Source organism: Dermacentor variabilis, chromosome 1, assembly GCF_050947875.1.
Source record: "Dermacentor variabilis isolate Ectoservices chromosome 1, ASM5094787v1, whole genome shotgun sequence".
Classification (NCBI taxonomy): Eukaryota; Metazoa; Arthropoda; class Arachnida; order Ixodida; family Ixodidae; genus Dermacentor; species Dermacentor variabilis.
The window spans coordinates 250,131,490-250,149,193 of record NC_134568.1 but is presented as its reverse complement, the minus strand read 5'-3'; the positions used below and the strand labels follow the sequence as shown (position 1 = coordinate 250,149,193).

General features: G+C 40.1%; 1 protein-coding gene across 4 annotated transcripts in view; it reads left to right on the top strand.

Moving 5' to 3' along the window:
- LOC142560777 (carbonic anhydrase 1-like) overlaps positions 1-15,299 on the top strand; it is a 123,803-nt gene extending 108,504 nt beyond the window's left edge. For all 4 annotated transcript variants that reach the window (XM_075673117.1, XM_075673136.1, XM_075673111.1 and 1 more), the window contains 2 exons: positions 7,582-7,688; positions 13,677-15,299. In XM_075673117.1, the coding sequence (XP_075529232.1) occupies positions 7,582-7,688; positions 13,677-13,811 (242 nt within the window). In that variant the 3' untranslated portion in view covers positions 13,812-15,299. The remainder of the gene's footprint in view (positions 1-7,581; positions 7,689-13,676) is intronic.
- Positions 15,300-17,704: the final 2,405 nt, after the last annotated feature.

The window sequence follows — 17,704 nt, the reverse complement described above, 5'->3', positions numbered from 1 at the left end:
ATCTGAAGTTTCCTTTAACTGAAGGACACAATAATAACCAACAATCATTTTATTCAAAGAGCATCTGAATGTTTGGATATTACTGTGGTGAAAAATGACTTTACCATGCTCTGCTTCTAGTATTGGCAGCTTCTTTAGTGCAACATTATGTTCATGTGCAAAAAAATTCCCAATTACTCTGCACAGTTCACACATTCAAAATAATGCTGCAGACTTTCAACTGAATCTCTTGCTGTCACGTCCGGCACAGTAATGTGCAATGGAACAGTAATACCTATGCCTTCATCAATAGACTGTGTCTTCACCCCGAACTGCACCGATTACATTTTCAACTATCTCTTCAAAGCTTATAACAATGGCATCATCTCAGGTCTCATTCCTGGTAGTGTGAATGAAGCAGTAGTGGCAGTTTGACTGCAAGATTCTGCTTACTCTGGAGTGCTCTCTTTATGCTCAAGGATCATTATAGTGAGGTGCTCATGGTGGAAACACTGTTTCAACTTTGACATATTTAATTTGCATAAACTTTCCTGCAAAACTGCCTGATGGATTGGATTTTTTTTGTTATAGCATCACCATTTGATATGTCTGGCATATTTTTCCTGTTTCATATGTCGATAATGTAGGTGGTGGTTCTGCTTAAAGTTCCATTTAACTGAAGTTCACTAAAACATGGGTTCTGTTTAACTAAGATTTGCAAACATTGAGCCCATGGGCAGCCAACCAAGGTTTTATCTGGCATTTATGTTTAAGCGAGTTTCGTTTATCCAGTATCACTGTGCTCATTTCTCAGGGAAAAAGTGTCACATTAGAAGACAAGCCTTAGTACTATCGCACCATAAATGAGCAATAGAGCATGTCACGTTTATTTATTTATTTCATACTGTTAGTCTTCTCAGGCTCATACAGGAATGGGTAAGTTACACAGGTAGAAACAAAACATGCACAAAAATGAAATAAAACATTTATTAAACACCAACATCATTAGCCATGTCGACACAGCAACATTTCAAGGAGAATGAGTGACATATTAATGCAAAAAAAAACTATATACATATATACACACATTCATTATACGCACACATATATATTCACAGGGAAGGAAGCAACCACAACTCTACCTATATGAAAGCGTGAAAATTGGTATCTGCACAGTGAATGAAAGGTCAGATAGCTGTTTAAACAATTTGGGAGAGACAACACTGTGAAAACAACTCAAGTTTACCTGTGAATGCATCCATGGATAAGACGACCATGCACTCATGTGGTAGCTTGTTCCAGAGTTGTATGGTAGACGGGAAAAAAGAATATTTGAAAGTATCGCAGCTCTATAAAAACTGCCATATACATTTTCAATGGTTGATTCTCGTCGAGTGTTGTTAAGGTGGTTTGATGTAGTCACTTTTGTTGACAGCTATGTTGTCGTGATAAAGGCGTTCTAAGAATTTCATAGATGCGATACGTCAGCGGCTTTCCACATTCTGTATGGAGGCGTTGTTGCACAGTGCAGTTACACTTTCACTTCTGGAGAAACAAAGCGAAGGGCCTTGTTTTGGATTACCCCTAGTACCCCTGTCACATGGCAGGTCTAATGTCATTTACAACGAATGACATTCGCTCATTATGCCATTTGTTTGCTGTCACACGGTAAAATGTAATGACATTCGTTGAAAATGACATTTCAAAACAATTGAGCTCGCCAAACTCATTCGCATTTGTTTTGGAACCGAATATGTATTCTCGACACCCGGAGCCTGCCGATCAGCTTTGCAACCAGGACATGCTTTTTTGTTGTTTAACCAAAAATAACTATTGTTCTGTCGATTTTATTAAATATTACTGTAATGATATTTAAGTGCATCTCAGTGTATAAATAGAGAAAGCTACTCTCAATCCAGTATCTCGACGGCCCTCTGGGTTTGGCTGTGGCGGTCATGTTTGTTGCACTGGAGCGTCAGCCACAGCCACTTCGATTGACTTGACGTAAATGCACGCATGTGTTTTCCTATGGCAAGCCCCAACGATGCGGGTATTAAGAGCCCACATGCACATCACAACGATGAGGACACGCAACTGCCATTCTGATTCCTCTTCAGCAGAAGTAGTGGACTTCTTCGGCTTGGCTTGACTCAACTTGGCTGGCAGCGTCAAAATGTTACTGATCCAGAAGCACAATGTGAAAGGAAGGATCGCATATTCCAATGGAATTTATCATATTGGAAAATAATTATTGGACAAAAGTGCTTTTGACGCTGTTTTTGCCTCTTTTCTTTTTTACTATCATTGCTGTTGTCATCTTCAAATGACATTAGTTCTCGCCGTGTAACAGCGTGCGTTGATAATGACATTAACTGTAACAAATGTCATTCATTGGAAATGGCATTGAATTTACTGTGTGACAGGGGTATAAATGTTTGGTCACATAAGCTTGATGTGGATTCCAGAGTAATCACAACGATGAGGACACGTAACTGCCATTCTGATTCCTCTTCAGCAGAAGTAGTGGACTTCTTCGGCTTGGCTTGACTCAACTTGGCTGGCAGCGTCAAAATGTTACTGATCCAAAAGCACAATGTTTCAGATTCTACCTCACCTACATTAACATACTGCCTGCAGTTAGAAACATGCGTTCATTCATGATATCACTTTCTTCTATTCCGATGGCTCTAAGCTTGTTAACTTCTAATGCCCCGTCAAATGCCTTCAAAAAGTCTGTGAATATTGCCATCAGCTTGAAGTCTAAAGTTAATTACAGTCGCAAAGTTGTGTGTTACTTCTAGAAGTTACGTCACAGTGGCTGTATCTGAGGATTGGACACACGAGTGATTTGTAACTTGATAATTTAACATGCGGTGGTGCTATTGCTAGTTTTATACGAAGAAAGCCCAACTGTCTGAACACCTTTTGGCACATGTCTTTAATGTGTGTGTCTCATTTTAATGTCTTTGTTATTATTACTCACAATTACTTATGATCCTGTGCAGATCCCTTGATCAATTGATCCCATGATGTTATAAGGGAAGTCTAATTGCTTTTTTTTTGTATGTGTTATTGACATGCAAGAAGCCTTGCTTAAGTTTGCATCTACACCCCATTCCTAGCACCATGTGGAGATATTAAGCAAAGACGAATTTAATTTTGATTGTGTTGCCCATGTTCGCACTGCTGTGTATATGACGCAGTCATCTGCGAATGTTTTAGTGTTACCTGGCTTAACATGAAGGTGCATGACATTTCTTCATTTATGTATATTAAAAATAAAATGGAACCTAGCACAGAACCCTGTGGAACAGCCAAAAAGACTTCCAAACATTTCAGATTCTACCTCACCTACATTAACATACTGCCTGCAGTTAGAAACATGCATTCATTCATGATATCACTTTCTTCTATTCCGATGGCTCTAAGCTTGTTAACTTCTAATGCCCCGTCAAATGCCTTCAAAAAGTGGGTGAATATTGCCATCAGCTTGAAGTCTAAAGTTAATTACAGTCGCAAAGTAAAGTGTTATTTCTAGAAGTTACGTCACAGTGGAAACACCTTTGGGGAAACTGTGTTGCTTGAATTACAATTATTTGTTTTCTTCGAGGTTGGCCATAATAGCTTTCTTGATAATATGTTCCATGTGCTTACAGCAACAACTGGTTAGCGAAATGGGCCTGTAGGTGTTTACGCATAATTTGCTGTCACCTTTATGGATAGGGATAATTTTTGCACGCAGACAGTCTTTTGGCAGGGTAGAGGTTTGAAGAGATGCTGTGAAAATTTTATAAATAAAAGGCATTACTTGTTCCGCATAATGCATTTGGATCGTGTTAGAAATCTTGTTGGGTCTTGGAGATTTTGTAACATCCATTTGCAGCAGCAGGTTCAAAATTCCTGGTTCCATGAACTCTATTTGTGTCATTGTTAGTTGAGACGTTAAGCGCTTCCCTGCTCTCTAGGTACAGTAGAGGATGTGAAAACAGATTGAAAATACACATTGAAGGCATTTGCGATTGTGGGTGTGTTGTCAGCAACTTCACCATCCTTTTCTAAGTGGATAATGGAACTTTCAGGCCGGGAGAGATAGTGCCGAAATTTTTGCAGTTTTTGTGTCATGAAAGTTGTTAGCGTAGTTGAAAAGAAGGTAAAGCGGGCAGATGCAATTGTTGCTTTTAGCTCACTGGCAAGTCCACGAATGTTGGCAGTATTGCCTTGATTTCTGCACATATTGTATTTTTCTTTTTATGTGAATGTTATACATTATCCACAGCGATCACAGTATATCAAGGACAATTTACTTATTATTTGTTTATTTATTCAAGGTGCTCACAGGCTACAATAAGGTTCAAACAATGAAAAGGAGCAAGGAAACTTGCTGTACATAAATTCTCCATAATGGAAATGGAAGTTATACAGCACTTAGCGATAAAGGCCGTATCCAGTTTATACAATTCAGGTTACAGTAAGAAATTTGTAAATGTACAGTTAATTCTATTTAAAACACGTTCACATGGCATATTTGCATAATCAATTCAAAATCAACATTTAAAATGTGCAGTAACTCCTGTCTAAAAGTCACAGGATTAACAATATTAGCTATTGTGTCAGGAAGACTATTCCAATATTTAATAGCCTGTGGCGGGGCAGATGAATTAAACGCACTAGTTTTGTCAGCTATGTTCATTATGCAGACGTCTTGAAGAACGGAATGGAAGAGCTTAAGAAAAATGAATGCTCACTGTGAATTATCTTGTGCACTAGACAAGGTAGTGAAATAGTTGGACATTTTTCTAAAAGCGGAAGTATTTGTGCTATCTTGATGTTTGTTACGCTAGAGTGTATGCTCGGTTCTGAATAGCTTCAAAGTCATTGATTAGATAAGTTTGGTAAGGTGACCAAATGGGTGCGGCATGTTCTAGTTGAGGGCCCACAAATGTTTGATAAGCTAGCTTGCTGGTAGTTTGAAGAGCATTGTAAAGATTACGCTTCAGATAGCCGAGTGTTTGCAATGCTTTTTCTGTAATTGTGTTGATATGAGTTTACATACCATGGAAGAGTTGGTGTAAGATGGACGCCTAGATACTTATATGAGGATGTGCTGGAAAGAGAATGGTTATTAAGCGTGTAGTTAAATGAAGAATTGATATGTTTACGACTAAATGTAATAAACTTGCATTTATGTGTATTTGACATCAATTGCCATGAGGAACACCACTCAAGGTCTTGTTGAAGAGCAGTGTAGTCATAATGGGGGTGCTTGAATTTTTCGATGTACAACAGTCATCCACATACAACCGAATTGTTGATGAAATACCTGAGTGAAGGTCATTTATGAAAGTGAGAAAAGTGGACCCAGCATGCTACCCTGAGGTACTCCGGACGTAATGTTAGATGTATCAGAAGAGTGGTTGTCAATGACTGTGAACTGTTTATGGAATGACGAGAAGTTTTGAAGCCATCAGACGGTTAGGGAGTCGAGGTTAAGGCAAGATGGTTTGGCAAACAGACGTCTGTGCGCAACACTGTCAAATGCCTTTGAAAGAATCTATGAATACAGAGTCAGTCTGGGAATTATCATCCATGCTTGTGTGAAGGTCATTAGTAAATTAGTAAATTCAAGTAATTGTGTTTCACATGAAAGACCTTTTTTAAATCCATGTTGGTTAGGAAAGAAGAAACCGTTTTTTTTTTGTAAGTGTTGTGCAGTGTTAGATACAATTGTGTGTTCAAGAAGTTTTCCAGAGACAGTTGTTAGAGATATGGGATGGTAGTTGTTAACAGAACTTTTGTTACCAGATTTAAATAGGAATAACTTTACGGAGCTTTCAATCGTATGGTACCTCGACTGACGATAATGATTGTTGAAAGATGCGGCAAAGGATAGCACTAGAAGGAATGACAGTGTGATTTAATATCTTTGAGATTGTACCGTCTATACCAGCGGACGTGGCTACCTTAAGAATGGTAATTTAAGAGTGCTAATTAATCTGGAAATACCGTTGGGGGTTATGGTGATTGGTTCCATAAACGGGCAATCTAGCTCTATCGCTGAAGGCATGTTAGAATGATCCTCCTGGGCAAGCATGGCGGAAAAGTGATTGTTAAAGACATTTGCACAGTCCTCTCAATTGATGGGGATGCCGGAATCGTCTTGCAGTGATATACTAGAAGTAGTAGTACAAGGGGAGATAACTTTCCAAAACTTACTGGTGTTATTTTTAAGCAGTGATTGAAGGTTACATGATTTTCTTTTTTCCTTTCGAACGGTGCAACAGTAGACTTTTTTAGCAACCAATGAAGGTGTACATTTACATTGCCACGCGCAAGTAACATTAGGTTTACTGGCATCTGCACGACATGTTTCTTTGGGCAATACTCTTGAATTTTCCATCTCATCCTAACCATACAATTTGTCATTTACTTTGAGTATGTTGTAGACAAGAGTAGATTTATCATCATTTTCTCTTTCTGTTTTGCATGATTGCCGAAGCTTACTGTGTATGGTATCAACAGGTGCCAAGAGAGAGAGAGAAAAAACCTTATTTTCATGTTGGGTGGAGTGGTGGAAAGGCCCTCAGTTCAGAGCCTCACTTGCGGCATTCTTCAGTGCAGCACTGATAAACGCCGTAAGGTACCATTGGTCGTCGGCGCTGGCTGCTTCTCTCAGCCACCCAGCATGGGGTTTAGGGGGAAGATTTATAGGGACAGGCAGGTGAAATGGGGGTGGTCCACAGGACCAGAGGATATGGGATGTGTTCGAGTGTTCGCCACAGTATCGGCAGGGTGGGGGATCTTCAGGTAAGAGGCCGCAGAGGAGGTGCATTTGCGCTGGTGTAGGGAGTGTTTCAGTCTGGGCCTGACGAATCAGTACACCCTGTTCACGGGTGAGCAGGTGCCAAGATATCGTCAGAAACAAATAAATGACTGCCTAAAACAGATTTGAAGCACAGACATCTTTTCAGTGATATTATAAAAGCGCAAAATGACAGGTCGAATTCGGTTACCTACGGTTTTTTTTTTTTTTTTTTTTTTTTTTTTTTTTTTTTTTTTACTGCTACAGTGAAAATGCTTGATTGATTGAACATCCACACCGAGCTTGTCTTTTAGACTGTCATTAACAATTGCCTGCTTCTGATCAGTAGCAGTTTCACTATCTTGTTCTGTCAGCCTATAGATGAAAATATTAATACGGCGGCTTCAATTTTCCAGCTCGTCAAGTTTGTCGGTCAAGTACTTGACTTGCTGACATACATCAACTTTCTCTTTGCACTTGTTCAGTTTTTCACTGTGTTGTTTAAAAGTTGCAAATGACGCTTCAATTTCCACCATTCGAGGATTAGGTGAGCTGTTGAAGTTGGCTATTAAGCCCAAATTGTGTGTTTGCGACAGCTTAGGACAGTGCAAAACATGAATTGTGATATTGTAAGCCTTGCTTTGCTTGTCCCTAATTGAGGTCTGAGCAGTAATTTAAATGTACGAGCTATATCAACAGCTTAGTTATCATGGCCATAACAATACTATTTTGTGGCCTAGTCTGTTCTATATTTACTTTGTGCCTTGCTGTTGACACCTCAATTTAATTTTATCTGTTCCCAGCCAATGGTTCATATTGGACGTATGAAGGCTCCCTGACTACACCACCTTGTTATGAGAGCGTCACTTGGATTGTCTTCAAGGAACCCATTGAAGTGTCACGAGAACAGGTGAGATTATCTTGTGCTTGCTCTTTTTTTCAAGCTGCAAAGAAAGGGCTTGCATCATTGAAACATTGGCACAAGTTTTCGTATTTTATCTGATTTATTCAATTTTAAATATGCCCCGTCTATAGTGTCCTGCATCATAATGTTTCTAAAATGTAAAGGAAACTGCCTAACTTTTAAAATATTAATTTACTAATCTTTCTGTCACAGCTTCTGCAAGTTGTCATTCTTCCCAAAAATGGTAAAGCATCAGCACAGAATGTGTTGTTGCCATTTGAACCTGCATGCTTTATACTCTCACCAGAGTTATTACTGGAAAATCTTGCACTCAGGTTCTGTCAATTCAACTGCAGCAGGACATGAAAAATTGGCTAGACTTTTCCAAAGTTTGACTTGAAAGGAAGTCTCCAAATAAGTGTGGGAACCTTTTCGTTTTCTCGAACAAAAAGTCAAATCAAAGGTGGGCTGGATTAACTCATGTTTTATTAAGGCACAAGGTCCCTTTTCAGAGAATTTTATATCTTGGTATTGAAACTGATGGTGGGTAATTCAACCATCAGTTTGCTTTATTTGCTTTATTCACAACATATAGCGAGCCAAAGTGGCCCATGTTGAGCATGCTAGCTTTAGTGCCGTGATGACTCGTTCCAGTTAACATTCGCTCTTTTAAAAAACTAAAAGGCAATGGTTGCCGCAAACGAAGGAAGGTTTACCTGGGTTTTTTATTGTGGCAAGAACAGAGAACATGTTTTCTGCATTGTTTTCTGGGACGCGAGAGAGAACAAACTGAACACTAGTTGGGTTTGGGTGCTCAAACAAATTTAGTGTTTGTCCCCTGCAGTTAGTGTTTAAAAGGGTTTAATCACCATCAGCTGGCTAGCGGCAGTTCTTGCAACGGACAGTGCGCTGACCACTGCAGACTTCTGCTAACGATAGCTCCTCAATGGCTGCAGCAGGCATATGAAGCAGGGCCACATTCTTGAGGTTGCCACTAAGATGGGAGACCATCTCGTGTGCCAACTGAATCAAGGCAGCGCTTCCAGACCTCAGGTTGTGCAAGGAAGCTTGGTGCATAAGCAGTCCACCCGCACCGTCGCAGGCATTCTTCCCATGCACGGTAGTGGAAAATATCCACCTCGCGGACATATATTTAGAGTGGCATAACTCATACAGTTGGTACCTATCTTAAAAATGGCTCGCTGCCCCATCACTGACGTATGTTACATGACAGTATGTGGGTACTTTTTCATCTAACACTTCATGCACCTAGGGGGTAGCACCTAGGGGGTAACACCTAGGGCATAGCACCTAGGGCGTAGCGGGCATGCGCTGCATCGTGATGCATGTCGTCGCCTATGACAGCAAAGCTGTGCGTTGCTTTCCTTATTGTGGCAACACAGGTGAAAATGGAGATTTGTTTCTTGTGCCAATGGTACGATTGTGTTTCACTTGAGAGAAGAATCGTCCAGTTTTTTGCAAAATCAAAATGCAGAACAACACTTGCACGCTGCTCACACTTCTTTGCCTCTTGAATAGCCACGGTCTGAGTGCAGCGTATGTATTCATGAGGAATCCATTTGGTCACCCATTTGCCGAGCACTTTCACAAAATGGTTTGGAGACAATGTCTACCTGATCAGGTCACCGCTTTCCCAGGCAGCATATGAGACTTCATCCTTGTTGAACATTCCCAGACTGGCGAAAGTGAGGCTTTCAACATACAAAGTGAGGCTTAGCCTAACATACAATCTGTGGTTGTGGTGCTACAAAGGCACAGTGCTTTCATGCCTTCCAATGAGATTTCCATGCTGGTTACATTCTCAAGTGTGGAGCCACAAAGGTTGGCATTAGCACAATAAATGCAAAGCTCTTGATGCGGTGCGAGCAGCACCCATTTTGGACGCAGGTTGTAAAACTTTGACAGGGCAATGGCACTTTTGGGGTGACCCGCTTTGAACATCTGGAACGTCTCGCATATAGAATATGTCATAAACCGCTTTGAGACATACTCTCTCTGGCCGTATGTGATGACTGATACAACATCCTTCTTGTTTGGGCTCTGCCGAGAGCACCCAAGTTCGTACTTGGTGAAGTAGTCAAGCACACCTTGTAGATCCATTAGGCTTAAGCTTGAGCTCGTGTATGGATAAGACTCTGACCACATTCCATGCTTCTCATGTGAATTTCGAGCCTTTCTGAGCACGTACATTGCGACAGCTGGGATTGCCTCTTGAAATTGCATTTATTTTCAACTTCTGGTGGCACGATTGTTAAGAGGAGTTGCTCTTGATAGGACCTTGAAGCCTTGTACACTTGCTTCAAGCTGTTTAACCAGCAATTGCACGTACGACATTCTGTCACAGACAGCTCAAGTGTACTGACGCTTCCGTATGCAGCGCTCATAGTTGAGCATATCTTCGTCACCACGACACTTTCACTCTCAGCCCGTTTTCTCTTTCCGTAAGATCGTCTGCTGTGTTTGGGAATGGAAGACGGTGGCTTCAATGGTGAAACATCAAAGGAAAAGTGGATGTACCTGTTCATGTCATCAATCACTTCTTCTTCCTGAAGGAATGCCTTGTCTGCTTCATCGCGGGTGTCACTAGATGAAGACAGGATTTCCTTGAGGCGCGTAAAGCAGTGCTGGCAGACCTCATCAATGTCGTGAATATCCTCAACCTCTGGCAGCAGCAGGGAAGCAACATTCAAAATGGTTATGCAACGAAAATTGTTTTTTTTTCTTTTCTTAGCAATGTTCTTACTGTGAACGCCTAAATAATCGGCACAGATTACTCGGACCAAGCTACGAGCCGCATGCACCACATGTATTGGAACAGCTAGACCAAGTCTAAATGTTCCTACTGAACAGCACCGCATTCTTTCTGTTCCTTTTTCTGCGCTGCTGTCGTGACTGAGCCTCCAGAATGTCTCATGGTTTCACGTTTTATGAACGCGCCTGTCTAAAGCTTTTTGCTGTGAAAACGTGTGGGCCATGCTTGTTATCGAAGGACAGTGTCCGTCTCGTGCCACCAATGACCATTGCTGTACTTGGCGTGGGAAAGCGTGTTAGCAAGGCGCTGTCAAAACATCATAAATTAGACAACTTCGGCAACCTTTGGCTCAGTCATGCTGCACTGCATTTTTTTCGGACAGCTGAAACACAGTGGTGAAGGTCAAGGTAAGACAGGAAGACGTTACCTGTGAGCGACGTGGAAAACATGTGATAACAGGAAACTAAATAAAATGGCTTGGGAAATGACTCAAATCAGTTTTTAGAAAGGCACAGCATGAGTTGCACGCAATGGTGCCAAAGAAGGTTCCACTATCCATTGCATATATGGGATGGTGAACAGGCAGTGAAGCAGCACCTCCATAATAGCACACTGCTGATTATGAAAGTGCTCCGTCGCTTACAGATTAGCCTGCCTTGGCGCCGCTTACAGGTGATTTACTGTGCGCACCAGGCGGGTTTTGGCAAAGTCGGCCACAACATGCACTCACAGTGTCTCGCATGCTGTTGACAAGCGAATAATGGAGACGTAAGTGTGATGCCCACAGAGGTTGCAGGCTGCGAACTCGGTACGCATTAGCACATTAGCGGGTGGCAGCCCCCCACCTTTGCACGTGCTAGACACAAATAAAATCTGACAATACGTTTTTGTTGAAAACAAGCTGCCAGAGTGAACTTCTGAAGCAGCAAAGAAATTAGAACTAGATTTGCTTACAATGCAAACTGATAGACAACCAGCAAAGGTACTGAAGCCAGCACACTCAACGTGGGCCACTTTGGCCCATTATATTTTGTGAATAAAGCAAATGAGGAAACACATTATTGCACCCACATTTTGCCTGACATAAGCAGACTTGCGCCAAACTTTTTTTTTAAAATGGTAACGGGAGTTTCTTTTTTTTTAATGAGTTCTTTATTTAACTTTTCTTTTTCTTGTGTTTCATGTAGGAAGATAATATTTTGCATAAATTTTGCAAAGGGAACCTTATGTTTGATACCTTTTTCAAGTTTCTGTGTGAAATTGAAAATGTACCACGACGTATCAGTTACAATTTTTTTCTCATTTGGGCTATGTTTGGAATTTCCTTTACATTTTTTCGTTTGTGGACAGCATAAAAAAATGCATGGAACTAATTTACTGCGAAGCATATTAAAATGAGCAGAAATGTTTTTCAACACACTGTTTTTAGTTTGCATATAATTTGGCTGTGAAATCGGAAGATATTGTGGTAAGCATAGGAGGACGCTCACGCTGCCACCTTCAAATATTTTTCTGGCTTGTTGGGAACGCCTTTCGGGAATAAAATTTTTGGTTCTGTTCAGTTTGAATATTCTTACGACAAAAAAAAAAACAAAAAAACAAGCAAAACAAAAATATCAAGCGGACATGCATGTTTCATCTCTCGTGGAATCGCCAATGGTGTGTCTCTGGCTTTTAAAAGGGAGCCTAAAAGGCTGTACGTATGTTTTAGGTAAAAAATGTTAAAAGTAATTGTTCACAGATCAAGAATGCCCCAATACCGCCATTACACAAACATCAATCACTTGACATTAAAGTGCAGAGATAGGAAATTATCTGGCAACAGCAGCCATGTAAGCAGGCTGTGCTATAAAGCAAAATCTTTGCCCTGTGATAGGCACAAAGAGTACCATAAGATGAAAAGTTCAGCCTGCATGAAAAAGAAAGAAAAAATAAATTGGTGGTTTTTAATATGATCCTGGTTCATAGTACCAATTAATGTAAAAAATAAATTGCCAAAGAAACTACTTTCACTGCACAAAATGTTTCTACAATAAATATTCAAGCTTAAAGGGGTACTTCCACACATGTAGGATAGTTAGTAAACTGTAAAACTTATTTGTTTGAATTAGCAATCCTCATAGCTAAGGCCTCCTTCATCTCCTTTTATTATGCATTTGTTGTGTGTGGCTGGTCAACTGGTGGACCATGACCTTTACACAGTGGTGGTCATGGCCATTGGCGAGGCATACTTAAATAATGTCAACCAGTTTGAAGCACTACTGAGCTCTATGCTTTCTGTTTACACAAACACAGTTACCAGGAAAAAAAATCTTAACGGGCAACCTATGCAACAATATCGCAAGGTGGCAGCAATTTAAACAGATGCTTGAAGCAATATGGAGCTTGAATTCTCATGCAGTTTAGTTGCGCTAGCTTAAACAAAAAAGAAGTGTAGAAGCTTTCTAGCCATCAATACCAAATTCATTTTAATTTTTGTTTTGCCATCATATTTTTACGTGATAGCTGAGCAGCCCCCGGTAATAAGTGCCGTCTCTTGATAGCTAGACAAAGCCATGGACATCTATAACACCTTAGTGGCACGCAGCTGCATGAATCGGGCAAAATATAAACTAAGAATTCTCACAGTTTAAAAGTAACAATATAAAGGTAGCTCAATTGGTAGAGCATCGCGCATAAAATGCGAAGGTTGTGGGATTGTACCCCACCTGCCGCAAGTTGTTTTTTCATCCATTTTCATTTCCATTAATTTATTGTTTCTTTATTTTCATTTATTAAGCACAAGTAATTTCCCCTATATTGTCCTTAGTGTCAGTGTTTGTTGGCTTCTTATAATATGACTAATAAAAATCGGGCCCCTCAGTTAACCCCCTTTCTTCTAGTTTCCTTCATCTTGTATCACGCTGTTAAAAAAATCTGCTGTGTGTCAATTAATTTGCACATGTAAAAATGCAATAGAGGGAAATGCTGGTGATCACAAACTCTTGGTAGCTTGAAGTAATGTTAGTGCTGAATGGATTCTACATCATACTCCCATTGTGTCTTTTTTTTCATAATTTGTCATGAGAACATATTGATAAAAAAAAAATTTTAAACATAGGTCCTGTTTTAACCAAACACAAAACTTTTGTAGGCAGCTTTCACCTGCTTAGTCCAAGCATTCTCTGAACTTTTCTCACTTCTATCCCCCCTCCCCATCCCTCGTCTTCCCTTCCATTTAGTTTGAAGCATTCCGCCAGCTGTTGTCTTACAAAGAAGGAGGAGGACCCCAGGTGCCTACCGATGGCCCAATCCTCAAGAACTTTCGACCTCCGCAGCCTCTCAATGGTCGTGTTGTGCGTGAACCCTCGGAATAAGCTCACCGTCAACATGGTTCTTCACTGAGCAGCTTTTCTTTTCTTCACCAGCTTCACTCTACGATAACTCTTTGATGCTTCCAGAAGTTGTGCATCATATCTAGATTGTTGAATTAGCTTCGCTTTATGTAGCAGTAACACTGACTTTTTTTCTTTTTATCTTTTTTAATAGTTGAAGAAAACTGGAAAATGCTGGGGTCATTACACCTACCCCATGTCCCCAGAGGCACTCGTTATGACTGCCAGAAGCGTCAATTTTGGTGTGGCTAGTTGGTGGCAAGAAAAAAAAAGAGTTCTTGCTGTGAGCTGTCTTGTCTCACCTTGTAAGTGGTGGTATTGTGCACTGGTGAAACCATCATGTTGTGTTGTCTGTCTCCTGTTCAAATGTGTAATTAGGTAGTATGCCCACCAAAATCTAGTCAAAGTGGAAATATAGTCGAATACTGCTGTTTGACTGCAGCATGTACGCACTATTGCAGTTACGAAGCAGTGCTCTGTATTTGTTAAGTGTTCTGCAGCGTCCAGCTTCAAAGTCCAGGAAAGCCTGATGGTGGCACAACAGCAATAATGAGTGCATTTTAAGGTGTTGATGTTAAGGTGTTGATGGGGGTTAGGCTAATTGCCTGTGTGCCCAACTTGCAGTTAATAAGCTCACTGATGGTAAAATAACTAAGCTGGGCCTGTACATTCATGTCTTCCACCTAGTAGCTCTTGTAGACATGTTATGCATGTACTTCTGGTCCGTGGGGTTGACTAGTTGCAGGTAAAAAGAAAAAGAACATCATGCACATTTAACTCCTTTTGTTATTGCATTTGCTTTCCTCTGAAATGTGCTGTTTGGACATATGCAGTACAAGCTGCACATGTGTATGCAAAACCTTTTGGCACAATTATGTACTATATTGTTTGTCACATCTTCAGAGGTTCTATGCATATTTTTATATGTGTATATATGTATAGATATATATGTATCCTTTTATCAAAAATTAACATTGGCAGAGAATTGTCATAAAAAAAAGAGCAGTGATCAAGTTTTGCATGAATTACATGAACTTGTACATAAACAATTGTAGTGAATATTATAGCCTTTAGCGTAGGTTCATGTCTTTCAGGAACCATAGTACAAGGCTGCATTTACATGTTCAGCAAGAAATCGCATGGCATCGAACTACTGGTATAAGTGTTGCCCATTTTAGAGTCTAGCACACCACTAAGCAGTGCATAGAGCAGAATGTCTATCATGTCTTGCAGTAGCTGGCAGTGTGCAGGAAGAAAAAAGAAATTTATTGTAGAATTGTGTGCACTTTCATTTATTTTATGCTCTCTGTACTGCTTCTTTTATTGATGCAGCATACTGCCATCTTGGTACAGGTGACAATGACAGCATACTGCAGACTTTTTTTTCTAACCATGTGCCTTTATTGAATAGCAAGAAGTATTTTATGCAGTTGCCTGTTGAGTTTCTAATAAAATCTTGTTGCAATGCAGGTTGCTCATGTACGTGTGTATTTTTGCATTCTCCCTCCACACCACCCCTTCACCACTTTATTATACGATTGCTTTATCTTCAGGTAACTGTGTGTGGAATTGTGGGGGTTTTGAAATAAATGTACTCCACTTTTACAGCATGTTTTACACAGCATGGCCAACTGTAATCAGTGAATCGATGTGCAAGGGAAGTGCGATTTTGTTTCCTTATAACACTCTTTGAAAGCACGTGAAAAATTTACACGCACACAAAATAAGGATGCTCATAGAGTGCTGGAAAAATTTGTTTGCCAATTTTTGTAAGTTCACTTACATGGGACAGCATGTCAGTTCCCTTTATAAGGGATAACCGTCAGTGAGACAGGCCTTACTTTGTATGCAAGTTGTGCATCTCGCTAAACCAACTAGCTCCACAGCAACCACTAATGCACAACTTTTACTGTAGTCAAGGAATAGGTATGGTATAGAAATACAGTTTTATAGTTTCACTGCAGAATAGGGGGCAGAACAAAACCAGGGCCTGGAGTTTACCTTATCTGGAAATATGGTATACAGCAGTCATATGTAATTTGGAGGCTGAGGAAGAGATGTAGTTATGTGAAATTGCAGGCTTTATTATATGTGCTCAACTTTGTATTCAGCCAGCACTTTAATGTTTCGTGTAAACAAGAATGCAGCAAATGCCAAATTACTCGAGCTGGGCAAATATCAACTTTTTCGAAAATGAATAACGTATCGGATGTCGAACAGTCAAGCAAGGATGCATTTATTTACAGTAGGAATATTTATTCGAGAATAATAAGGTACTACACGTATACTTGCTAAAGAAAAGAGAGACTACTATCTATAGAGAGAATTGGGACCAGTACAAAACACAAGCTTAGTAATTTTCATGAAACAACTGGATGAATAGCCTCTCAAACATATTTAGAACCTGGTTGCAAACAAGGTTTCCAAATATGAATGGCTACTGTATGACTAGCTTTCTGAAAACGATAAATAAATGGTTGCCAAAAAAATTGGAAGCTGTGCAAAAAAAAAAAGGAAAGATGCCTAAGGACTTATGCGCTGCAGGTGCATGTAATAGGATCCATTGCCAGAAAACCATCCCTAGTTGTCGCCTAAAAGATAAAACTTGACTGCTAAAAAGGCTGAATGACAGATTACATCCAAAAATTGCCGTTTGTCATGCAGGCTTCCTCCACAAAAATGAAAACCAAGCATCTATTGCCCATTCTGTTTTTGCATTGCTTCTCATTGTTTCGCTTCTGATAATTTGCAATACCTTGTTCAGCGAATGGAAAACAGTAACCACACTTTAACAGTCAGTTCTTGCAAAATGTTTGATTGGCTTTTAATATTTGAAAATACCGAATCGTTAATTTTCAAGTATGAATGCGAATTGTTAATGTGTAATATTCCATTCGTATTCAAAACTTCAAATATTCTCCCACTCCTACTAAATAATTGTCAAACATCAATAGCCTCCTCAATGCATCCACGACTTCACAGTATGTAAAGCATGTCAAGTACTTGGTATTAGGGTCAGTGAGTCGTCGTAGTGGCCCAATGTTCTTGCTCTCCTTTAGTACACTAGGCTTCCCAGGCCCAGTGTAACTGTATCAAGACTGAATAGCCATTTGGGGAGTATTCAAATGAGTGAAGTCGACGTCATTCTGTCTCGCTGATCGCTTAACTCTCTACCATGTTGCACCTCTTGGCCGCACTAAAGCCCCTCGATACACATTTCCGCAGAGTGGCAGTGGTGTGTGATTGGACAGGCTTTAGCCTGCACCATCTTCACCTGCCACAGGCACTGAGAAAGTTATCGCCAGCAGGCAGTCTCTGGTTACCCTGCATCATGTGACCAGCCATGTGATCAGCAGCCAACTGGAGCTGTTGCACAGCCACTACCAGTTGCACCTGCTTCACATAATTAGGAACATGAACAGCAAGTAGTCTGAAGGGCAGCACCATATTCTTTTACAATATTAACAAAGATAAACCTGGCACAACTATTTATGCAAGTGTTTTAAATGGTTTTACGATATCGTGAAAATTTCAGCATACGGAAGGTTCAGATTGTCTTAAATGTAGCTTGGCCTAAGGAATGGCAATGGCTGCAAATAAAGCTTTCATGGCATAATGTTTCAGTGAAAAGTCATAGTTCTCCTATGGTATGCCTTTCATTTATCATTGCTCACTAGTAAACAAAGAAAACATACAATTTGGACTGGCACACAATGCAGACCTTGTCCTTTCTCTAAATTTAGCGACATGTCAGTGGTACTGTTAACATTTGATATAACTATACACCTTAATAGGAATACTTAGTAATAAAAATTTTTCAAAAAGTAAAAAAAAATTGTGGCAGAACCCATCTCACGATGACTGCAGACAGTAAT